We start from the raw sequence: 11,640 nt of genomic DNA on the forward strand, positions 1-11,640 counted from the left end.
CCACTCTTCCTAGTGCCCAGTCTTCCCTTGCGCCCAGTCTTCCCCAAAAATATTGTGCCCAGATTTCCATAGTGCCCACCTTTCCTGCATTCGTTTTGTGACACCGTACCTTTATCAAATAAAGCAACACACTGGAACAGCACTGAGTGCGATCCATCCTCCGTGCCAGCGTTGGTGCTAGAGAGCGACCCAGACAACACACAAACATCCGCAGACGGAGCACTGTTGCTTTGCTGGCTGGCCCGGGTTGGTTGGTTTCTTCTTGGTTGGTTGGTTGGTAGCAGCAGCAGCCATGGCCCGACTCGCCGCACTACTGCTGTTGCCGGTTCTCATTGAATCGGTGTTCTCCATCTCGTTCTTCTTGCCGGTCAACTCGCGGAAGTGCCTCCGGGAGGAGATCCACAAGGACGTGCTGGTCACGGGGGAGTACGAGATCAGCGAGCAGTCCAACACCAAGACCAACCTGAAGGTGAGCAAAGCCTCATCAGGTAGCATCTGCTAATATACGCCCGTCGTACGGTGGCGTCGCGCGGCGGGGAAATGGCCGATCTACAAGCTCGCCAAGCGTCGCGACGTCGACGCCTTGTGAGCTTGTAGATCGGCTATTTCCCCGCCGCGCGACGCCACCGTACGAGGAAGCACAAACACCGGGGCTGGCTTTGAGAGAACAAGGCCCCGCAGGGAAAGAAAGAGCTCCAGGTCTTCACAGTGTGTCTCTGTTTGTATTGTTATGATGATAGGGAACTGTTAGACATTTAAATGCATTGATTGGTTGTGAACTTGGTTGGCCTTAATCTGGACCCCGCCGGGCAAGAACAATAAAGCACTAAGTGACAGCTGTTGTTGTCCTGTTAGCTAAGCTAAGCTAACGAGGAAACTGAACGGGGGCCCAATGGCAAGTCTTCCTATTGCCTGAAGTCTATCACCTCGAGCTTATTTTATTTTTTCTTTCTTTTATTTTTCCAATTTTGTAACTGTTATTTGTAATTATAATGTTTATTTTGTCCAAAAATAAATACATTAAAAATAGCATCTGCTGCTAAACCGAGATTGATTTCCGGATATATATATTTTTTTATTATATCAAAGTATCATAGACTTCCCGAACGAACACACGTGTTTATCTCTCTGTGCGTGTGTGCATGTGTGTGTACTGTTTGATTTCCAACTAAGACCATCCTGTTTAAGGCACTAGTGACTAGTTCAGTAGTCCATGCTGCTGCTCTAGATGTAACACGTCAGTCTTATCCTCCCCAATGAATCCCCATTGAGCTGCAGTCACACGTTAGCACATTAGCCGAGACGCTGCCACTGATGAAACACAGATGCTCGTATTTCATCAGTGGCCCATCAACTAATAAAAAAAAAGGAGAAAAAAAGTCTACGTTACATTTTAATAGTCAAATGCACGTGGATACTGATGTATCTGTTTGACATGGTCAGTAGCAGATGTTTCTAGAGCTGATACACATAGGATGGTTGTTCTGAATTGAATTGAATACTCAGGAGCCAGGACTACAATGGAAACAAACCCCTAGGGTTATCATTTTAACAATCATAGTAAAATCGTACCACTGTACTGTTTACAAACTGTCAAAGTATTCAATCAATCAATATATTAAATTGAAAAAGGGAGAGGTGGCCACTCATCAGAAGAATAGTTCACAGTTCACGTGTATCGGGTGCATGGTTCTGGCAGAAATAGTATCTTAGAAAAGATCATACACAACATTATGATCTGCTGCCGGGGCTTATGACTAAATAAACAAGAAATCCTAATAAAAGGATCAAGTGAGTGCTGGTGATCTTTTCTAAGATACTGTTCTCATTTACATGTCTGGAAATCAGCTCACTATACATGCTTGAGGTTGTTAATTGTCCTGGCCTGATGATGTTCAGAGTACACATTTAATAGTATGCCCCCTGACGTTATCATCGATGTCCTCTGCGTTACAGATCACAGATTCCTCAAGCCACACGCTTTACTCAAAGGAAGATGCAACAAAAGGGAAGTTCGCATTCACCACAGAGGACTATGACATGTTCGAGGTGTGCTTTGAGAGCAAATCACCTATGGGTAAGTACACTACAGACATGCAAAAGTGTCACTTTTCAGCTACAGTCACTTTTTGAACCCATATAGGGCAATTGTGTGACACCTGACCCGAAATAAAACAACATGTTGTCACCTTTTTCACCTCGGGGCTGTTTGCATGCCTGACACTAACTGAATCAGGAAGCTCACGCCAAGAAAACTGCCCATTTTTGTTTTTGAGTCACTATTTAAAATGTATCATGCACCATTATGCCCCCATCTGTGAGTATAAAAAGGTGAGCGGGCTTGTCACATGCTATCCAGACACACAATAGACCGTTTTAACAATGTATTTTGCAAAGTTTTTGTGATTAAATCTTTTCACAATTTTATTGTGAAGTGATGGTAATTTTATTGGGCTGAATTTGAGGTATACATATGTTATATAACTCCGTTTCTTTGACAGTTCCAGCTGATTAGACCTAGCCTAACAGTGAGTGTGTTCTTGTCAACCAGGTACCGGGAGGGTCCCTGACCAGCTGGTCAATCTGGACATGAAGCATGGTGTGGAGGCCAAAAACTATGAAGAAGTGAGTAAAACTTGTAGAGGTAGACCATTTACGACACATTACCTCTGTTCAGCGCGTTTTCAGTGCATGGCACTATCGTGCACAACAGAGTATAAATTAAGCATTCGAATTTGGTGGAGAAAAATCACAGCTGTCAGAATTACCCCTCACCTCCTGGGGTTTAGCCATTACCCTTGGTGGCCTTGACATTGTTCTTGTTCACCGTGTTTACAACAAAATTCTTCTGACTTTAGAAAATGTTGATGTAATTGCAGCACAAATTGCAATTCCAGGTGCTTGCCCACATCATGGAAATTGTAGAAACTAGGAGAACAGCCTAAATAGACAGAGTTTCTGTCAATATATGTCGTATCGATGGACAAGATATTTATCTATAGAGATAGATGTATTTAGAGAAATATTTAAAGAAAAACTATACACTATATATATATATATATATATATATATATATATATATATATATATATATATATATATATATGCGCACTGGCCACCAATGAATCCTGTGGCCAAAATTCAAAAAACATGTTTTATGTACAGTATAAACATGGTTATGTATATGAGAATGCGTAGTTGGTAAGACAACAGTGTCCTACACTGTTACTCTAATGAGATAGGCTTATCTTGCATCTCAATTTTAAACCGGCATCTTTGTGATGTAGGAGACTGCATCACTGTAGGTAAGAGTAGGTAACTTTTAGGTCTGTATCATAAATGTGGTGATTCAGCATTTCTATAGATTCCTCTGACTCTTATAGCTTTGCTGAAGTGATGCCTCAAAGCACATTAGGCTTGTTCAGATTGGTATATCACCGATTAAAGGGAACCATCATTTGCCTTGATGGTTCATGCCCTGGTCCAGGTGTTTGGAGTTTCTGACTTCAGTTAAACTATTAGTAGCATGCAAGTTTGATTGGACACAACCTATATGCAACCTTTTCATATTTTTCAAATCAAAGGACGCAAAAACGTTTTTTGGAACCGACATTGTGCATTCAATGTTTCACCTTTTGGCAAGTTGGCAACCCATAATATTCCGAAATGCTAGAGGTTATGTTTTTCTTGGACACTTCAAGATCATCCATGCTGGCACTGATTTCACTGAGCTCTGTACTGTGATTTAACGCCCACCTGTTAGCGGTAGAAGCTTATTTACTCAAATAATGGTCGAATAAGACTTTTATTAAAGTCTCTCAAAAACAGGTCTGCTCGCTTAGCTAGTTTTGTTTGACCACCTACCATTTTTATAAGTTGAAAGCACAATGATATCATTAGCAACCTATTTTCTCAGGGTAAGTGTCAAGTTATTTACTTTTCACATAACCTGAAATCCTTTCCTAATAGCAAGTCTTGTCCTGCTATGTTGTAATGAAACAGTTGCAGATCTGTAATGGTATTCTGTATTTGAATTGGAGAAAATAATGACTTGATGACTAAAATCCAACAAAAACTAAACGTATTATTGCCTGTAAAGATATTTCGTTTTCTTTTTTTCATTGTGTGATTTTAAAAAGACTGTCCCAAAAGATGAAGGAGATTTGTGTATTTATTTATTATATTTGATAACATAAAAAAAAAAAAAAGGTAATAAAAGCTCACATATTCCTAATGTGTAATGGAAGGACATATCTTCTGATAGATGCTAAAATTGAAAAAACAAGAACAACCAGGTGCTCACAGTAGATAAAAAGGTAACTAAAGTAAAAAGTGTCAATGGTGCTCACTGATCAAACCGGATCAAAACATGTGAAAAAGCAACAGACGATCCGGGCACTCAGGAGTAAAAAGGAGGAACAGCCTTTATTTATTAAAAGGCAGCTGCCAACATGTTTCGACCTCGGAAGGTCTTCATCCGGGCAAAAATGCTAGAATTGTTTTAATGAATCATTTTCAGTCCTCAAGGTTACGGAGTTCATTTTGAGAACAGACTTCTTATGATTACTTGGAACGGTAGCTGCGTCAGAGATACTGAGAGAAGACTTTTTTTTTTACAATAAGTGTACAGTAAAAATCCTCCGTGTTAATTCATCCATTTATAACTCTTGAGCATTTACAAATGTAGCCATTCCGTGCACTCTGAGTCATATGAACACTGGGGATTTTACTGTGTAGAAAGGCAAAGCTAGGAGCTGAGAGAATCACCCTCCACCCACTCACAAGCGCGCACGTATTTGCGTACACTGCAGTGCACAAAAAGGCTCAGCCGTTCTACCGAGTATCTGTGTGGGCAGCGAGAGTTCAGAGAACAATTGAGTGTGGGCAACCTCTGCTGTCTGTTGGTGGCAAACACGTCTGTGAATGAGCGTCGGTGTAATCATACGCAGTGTAGTGGCAGGAGGAGACTGGTGAAGCACTTTAAACCTGGCGTCCCTATTTTGGGCATTAAAATGATTTTTAGAAATGGACGATTCTACAGGCTCACAACACGTTGCAAATGTGACTCATTGTGAGCCTGTAGATCGGCTATTTTCGCCACGCGACTAAGTGTAAAATAAGGCTTAACGTGTTTGCAAGAATCTCTGTCTCTCTGGCTTTTATTTTATTCTCTCATATTGTTTGAACAGAACAATACATGAACTTTACCAAGACAAACGCAAACTACTGTTTATTGATTCTGACCTTTGTTGGATCCCATAGAGGATGTGATTTGGAGGATATATTATTTTGTGATTATAATGGCATGTCTAATGCTACTGCCCAGCACAAAAGAGACACTTACTGAACATGTCTACTGCTGCTGCCCAGTGCAAGAGAGACACTTACTGAACATGTCTACTGCTACTGCCCAGTGCAAGAGAGACACTTACTGAACATGTCTACTGCTACTGCCCAGTGCAAGAGAGACACTTACTGAACATGTCTACTGCCCAGTGCAAGAGAGACACTTACTGAACATGTCTACTGCTACTGCCCAGTGCAAGAGAGACACTTACTGGACAAAGAGAGTCATAGCAGCATAGGGGATTTTCTTGTTGGCAAATTTCCCTCTTGTAATATATCCTCCCTGTTCTATAGAATTGTCATTAGATTTTTCAAGTTATAACAGTTAAAAGGGGCTAGATTAAAAGGGTAACAAACATAATTATTAACTAATATTAGTACATACAATGATGTGCTTTAGGGATGCACAAACCTGACTTGAATTTTCAACTGCTCTGGTGAAGATTGTTATTTTTCTATCAGGCAACACTGTTGTACTACAAAATATAAATAGGGACATAAGATTCATCAAATAAATTATATAACGTCCTCTGTCCTAACAGATTGCCAAGGTGGAAAAACTGAAGCCTCTGGAGGTGGAGCTGAGGCGGTTGGAGGACCTATCGGAGTCCATCGTCAATGACTTTGCTTACATGAAGAAGAGGGAAGAAGAGATGCGAGATACCAATGGTATGAAAACAATGCAGTTAGATACGCCAACTGTACAGCAGCGGTTCTCAAACATTTTTCTTGTGAAAGACCCCATCTGCTCTTTATATCCCAATATCCCGGATGGACTGCGACATTACCATTGCTGTGTAAACGGCAGTTGGTTGTAGCTTGGCGCCTGGGACTGGACTGTACAGTTTTATCACGTTGCAAACCACAGTTTTAGGATTCTGTTGCAAGGTGCAAGTTGTCTTGTTGGTCTGGACTGGGCTTAAGACACCTGCACAGTTATCAGTCTTGTGTTGTAGTCATGTTTATAGTTTTGACAGAAATTAAAAAATGGAAGCAGCTTGAATGCAGAACAATACTTAATTGTGTTATAAACCAGTGCAACAAAAAAAAAACACCTTTAGCAGCAAGGAACACTTAAACATTTGTGCAGCATTTATGTCATCAGCCATTTAAGAGTTCCCTGCTGTTAAATGTGCTTTTATTTGATGGTTGTGCACAATAATATTATTCTGCCTTCACAGAGATTCCATTTTCAAGATTATAATTGTTTTGGGTCCCTCACTGTTTGATGTTTATAGTTAGCAAATTATGATTTTCTCCAATATGTATAGACTAAACTTGCTTCACCTGCTGACGCGTTTCTCAGAATGATTTTTGACTGTAGGCAGGCAGTGAATTGCGAAAGATACAACAAGGATCTTTCACTAAACATGTTCGGGTCACACAGGGATGAAGTTCGTGCCCACCATCGTGGAGATTGGGCTTCAAAGCTTACACTGTTCCTCCAGCTTGGATGGGTGCTCCAACGAATACAATTGGCCATATTCGCGGGTGGGAACTCATTAGGGGAGGGTGATTTCTGGCAATGCACTAGCAACCCCTACAGGTTGGTCAGGTTGCCTGTTCAGCAGGGAGAGAAACTGGGAAGGATGGTATGTTCCTCTGCATGCATTACGCCCGGCCCTCCCAGTGAAACTACTGTTTAGGATGTGGTAGTCTACAACCTCCCCAAGACCAAACAGTAAGGGCCAGCAGTGGTGGGGACCACATGGGGTAATTGCCATGCTGAAATAAAAAATAAAAAAAACAGACAAAAGTCCCAAAACATCTTGTGTACATCACCAGTTTCTTTTATGGACATTTCTTTGACATGCTTGGTTGTGCTGTGTTTTCTAAGGATCTGAATTGCCCAAGAGATTTTTGTGACAATTGTCGTTCTTTTTATCTACTGCCTGTGAGACTAATGCCACTTTCTATTCTACTTTCCCCATCCCAGAGTCCACCAACACACGTGTGCTGTACTTCAGCATCTTCTCCATGTGTTGTCTCATTGGCCTGGCCACCTGGCAGGTCTTCTATTTGCGGCGCTTCTTCAAGGCGAAGAAGCTGATCGAGTAAAGCGGCCACAAGCTCCTACCTCAGGGGCAAAGCTGCCTGCCAAGTCAGTCAATACATCCCAACATCCACCCTCCTTGGACTAGCTTCAGCAGACAACAGCAAAGCAGGGTTGAGGGGCTCAGACTCTAGTTTTCAGGGCTGTGTGAGAGAAAGAGTATGAAGGTTGTCTTCTGGAACATGATACACCTGCTTATTTAGTAGTCTGAAACATGAAAAGCGCTGTAGAAAGAAATACGAATATGTATGAGACATGGGAAACGCATCTAGCTGCAAAAGTGAGATGTGTCTTTTTTATGTTACCTCACGTTTCTGTCTGCACTGTTTTGACCGTTGAATCTTACTGAATAAGAACCTGTTGCTTCAATCAATTGTTACAGTTACGTGCGTTTGATTTTTGAGCTCAGTTTGAATGGATGTGCCACGAGAGAATGTATGTTGTACAAAATCTTTGCCATGCCAAGCAAACTAGATCCTTGGTGCCCTTTTTATCAAGTGAAGGCTTATTTTGAATAGCAAGGTGGATTGTTGTTACTTTGAAGAGGAAATTGGCAACCACTGACTTTTTGTTACGTCACCTAATTTGCATATATGTTAGCTAAATTTGACAGTGTCTTTAGTTTTGTTTTCATGTTGTAAATGCTACTTATTTGCTTTCACAGGTATTGGCGGGTTTGTAAGTTATCAGAGATATCCTCTTAGTTTAAAAAGTAGGTCACTTCTATTAACTATTGCACGGTCAGATCTTCTTTTCAAAGATGAACATAAATATAGTGTCTCAAACACATTTGCAACACCAATTGACAAAAAAAACTATAAAATGTTTGGGCAAAATACTCTCCACTTCGGCTAAGTATGTCTAAGGAAAAAACTTGCAGCACCGTGTGTAGCTATCAGTTATTTCCAGATGTATAGTTCAGCCCATTTTATAAGATTCCATTCAGGCTGTTAAATGAATATAACTTTCCCTTGTCAGGTTGGAATACGTTGTGGCTTTGAAGGGACATGTTAAGTATCCCAATTTTTGGTAGAACGTGTTCTGGAGAACACCTTACTGCATACATTGACAGGTGATGCTTTATTATTTGTCCTGGTTATCAATTCAAAATTACAGTACTTGCTGATCCATCCAGTGTGTTTTTTGGTTTTCTTTTGAATTAATTATAAGGCTTGGGTATTGCTAGCATATGGGTGGTTGCACATATTGCAGATTGTTTTTCACAGGGTTTAATTAAGACATCTGTCATGGGTACATTTTTAACAGTGAACATGCGCGTTGTGCGCAAACAATGATTTTTATGTTGATTGATACATTTTGTAAAGGTTTATGTTGGGCTTTTATTCAATAAAATATTGGATGGATTTACATTGGTGATGTGTCAAATATTTGCTTTTGTCCCCCATTGGGACCACTAATGCTGAAAATCACAGTGCTGTGTAAGGCAATAACATACCTGCCAACTCTCCTGTTTTTACCGGGAGACTCCTGTCATTTCACCATTTCTCCTGGACAACTCCTGTTCTTCCATTTCTCCTATTTTGGGGGATTCCACCCATTTTGTGTGACCCCTCACTGATATGCAGCCACGGCCATTCATGTTAATTTGCTAGTTCCTTGAGTTATTGATATAAATCATAATGGCAGTATTTGATTGTTCTTTTTGTTGGAAGGTGTGAGTGGGCTCTCTCTCTCTTTGATTCTGGCACACACACCCTCTTTCTGAGAGAATGGGGATGTTACTCTTTTACTGTCGCTTTATGTATATTATGTCTGGATAAACTCCAGACATAATGGAGCCTTTTGCAAAGGCTAAAATGTAATTTAGATGGCATGTTATGTAAACAGATGCCAGGTCATTTGTAGACCAGCCGCCTATTACACGAAAGGAGAATTAAATAAGCCTGGATTTAAGTCAAATCCAGGTTTGACTTAAGTCTGGTCCGTACAGCCTGGTTTATTCCGTTCCATGAACGCCAAGCCAGGCTGAAAAGGAGCGACTTTGTTGAGCTAGACCTTGTCCACGGGGGGCCGGGGGGCCAGGGACCCCCGTGGACCCCCGGCCGCCATAAGACAAAAAAAAATCGGGCTTGTAGATCTTTGATATTTGCATAAGAATTGAATAAGTGTGGAAAAACTCATTGGTTTACGATTGGAGTCATTGGACTAACAGCTATTTCACAAAACTTGAAGAATAAGGCACTGGATTAATACAATTTGGCTGTTAGCCTGGTCCGGACCAGGCTAACTTCACAGCTAAATTGCCATGATAACTAAGGCAGGATTGCTTCAATTTTCTTTCGTGAAACCGGATCATGGATAAACATATCCAGGTTTACTGGCTAAGTTCGTGAAACCGATTCATGGCTGATCCTGGATAATTTAAGCCAGGATAGCCGATTAAACCCGGTTTATCCCTAATCCAGGTTTTGTGAAAAGGCAGGGACATTAGCTGGTATTATTATTATTATTATTTTTATATTAATGCATTTGACTACAAAAAGCAAAAAGTCACGTGACTATCAAGTATTTTGGTCTCATGTTGTTGCCGCGACACCTGCTGGCTGAAAAAAGTCAATGCAGGGCTTTATAAACGGCACTGACAACATAATTATTCATAGCATATTTTTATTGTGTATATACATTATGTAGATAAATTACTGATAGCATTCTTTCTATGTTGGTGGGGAAATGTAAGGTTTGTGTGTGATGAATCTAAAACTTGCCTTACTAGGAAGGGGGGAAGCAATAATTGACAATTATGAATTTGAATTCCTCTTCAAAAATCCATAATTCAAGTTGCACAAAGACGTGTCTTTTCAACAGACGTCTCTACCCACTGGGCACGCAATACAACAACGCCCAAACGCCGTGCATACGCCGTCCATACGAGGTCCGAGTCAGACGTGTGTCGACGTCGTTTCAACGTATTTTTTGCAAAACGGCTGCTGACTGAGGTCTGACTCGGACGTCGTATGGACGGCGTATGCACGGCGTATGGGCGTTGTATTGTGTGTGCCCAGTGGCACACACAATACAAATATAAAGACACGTTTTTTACAACTAATGTGTTTTTTATACTTATATTATATTATATTATATTATATTATATAATATAATATTATATTATATTATATTATATTATACTATATTATATTATAATAAATGATATGACCTCGTAAACATTTAAATGTATTATTAATTAACAGGAGCAGTTAGGTGTTGGGTGTCTTGCTTAGGGACACCTTTAAATTACAATAACCCTGTGTGCATATTAGCGGGACTTGAACCTGCGAACTGTCTGTAGCAGAGGCATCTGATGAAGCGCACCACACCACTGCGCCAACGCACCTTTGGCCCCTCAGCAGGTGTCTTCTAGTGCTTTTGACTTGCTTTTTTGTATTTTGGCCTTGACAATTTCAAAGTACTACTACAATACTGAAGAATGGGACAACTGGGATTTGAACATGGGACCTCTGTGCCTAGAGTCTGATCACTATCCCATTACACCATCTCTCACTGTCTTTTCGTAGGTGTCTTCTAGTGCTTTTGACAGGCTTTTTTGTATTTTGGCCTTGAAAATGTCAAAGTACTACAACATTGAAATATGGGACGACTGGGATTTTAACATGGAACCTCTGTAATGAGAGTCTGATCACTATCCCATTACACCATCTCTCAGCAGGTGTCTTCTAGTGCTTTTGACTTGTTTTTTTGTATTTTGGCCTTGAAAATTTCAAAGTAATACAACCTTGAATTATGGGATGTCTGGGACTTGATCAGGGAACCTGTGCTGAGAGTCTGATCACTATCCCATTACACCATCTCTCACTAGGTGTCATCTAGTGCTTTTCACTTGCTTTTTTGTATTTTGGCGTTGAAAATTTCAAAGTACTACAACATTGAAATATGGGACGACTGGGATTTGACCATGGAACCTCTGTGCCGACTGCCGAGAGTCTGATCACTATCCCATTACACCAGCTCTCACTGTCTCTCAGCAGATGTCTCTTAGTATTCTTGAAGTGTTTATATGTCAGCCTTCAGTTAGTAAAGTTGAAAAGCAATGAACCAAAGAAGGACTGGGATTTGAACATGGAATCTCAATGCGGAGAGTCTGATCTTTAGATCCCCCCATGGACAGGGGTCACGAAAATCAATTGAAATTTAAAAAATGATTTGTCACCTTGAAGTACAAGTCAAGTTGCTATAGCAGCTTGAATTGCACCTACCTGTTTGAC

At 40.6% G+C, this 11,640-nt stretch overlaps 1 protein-coding gene across 1 annotated transcript; it reads left to right on the forward strand.

The window, feature by feature from the left end:
* The first annotated feature begins 242 nt into the window (after positions 1 to 242).
* tmed10 (transmembrane p24 trafficking protein 10) lies at positions 243 to 8,769 on the forward strand. The gene is made up of 5 exons (XM_080454035.1): positions 243 to 469; positions 1,957 to 2,077; positions 2,552 to 2,625; positions 5,889 to 6,015; positions 7,283 to 8,769. The coding sequence occupies exons 1-5, from the start codon at positions 293 to 295 to the stop codon at positions 7,402 to 7,404; spliced, it is 621 nt and encodes a 206-aa protein (XP_080310161.1). The 5' UTR covers positions 243 to 292; the 3' UTR covers positions 7,405 to 8,769.
* The last annotated feature ends 2,871 nt before the right edge of the window (positions 8,770 to 11,640 follow it).

Source organism: Gymnoscopelus braueri, assembly GCF_963280865.1.
Source record: "Gymnoscopelus braueri genome assembly, chromosome: 16".
NCBI classification, from domain to species: domain Eukaryota; kingdom Metazoa; phylum Chordata; class Actinopteri; order Myctophiformes; family Myctophidae; genus Gymnoscopelus; species Gymnoscopelus braueri.

What these genes read in the sequence shown, in the direction of transcription:
- tmed10 (XM_080454035.1), top strand. Translation starts at nt 293, where the DNA reads ATGGCCCGACTCGCCGCACTACTGCTGTTGCCGGTTCTCATTGAATCG. An exon ending in ACACCAAGACCAACCTGAAG is followed by an intron (nt 470 to 1,956) that starts GTGAGCAAAGCC and finishes TCTGCGTTACAG; the next exon opens with ATCACAGATTCCTCAAGCCA. An exon ending in AGAGATGCGAGATACCAATG is followed by an intron (nt 6,016 to 7,282) that starts GTATGAAAACAA and finishes TCCCCATCCCAG; the next exon opens with AGTCCACCAACACACGTGTG.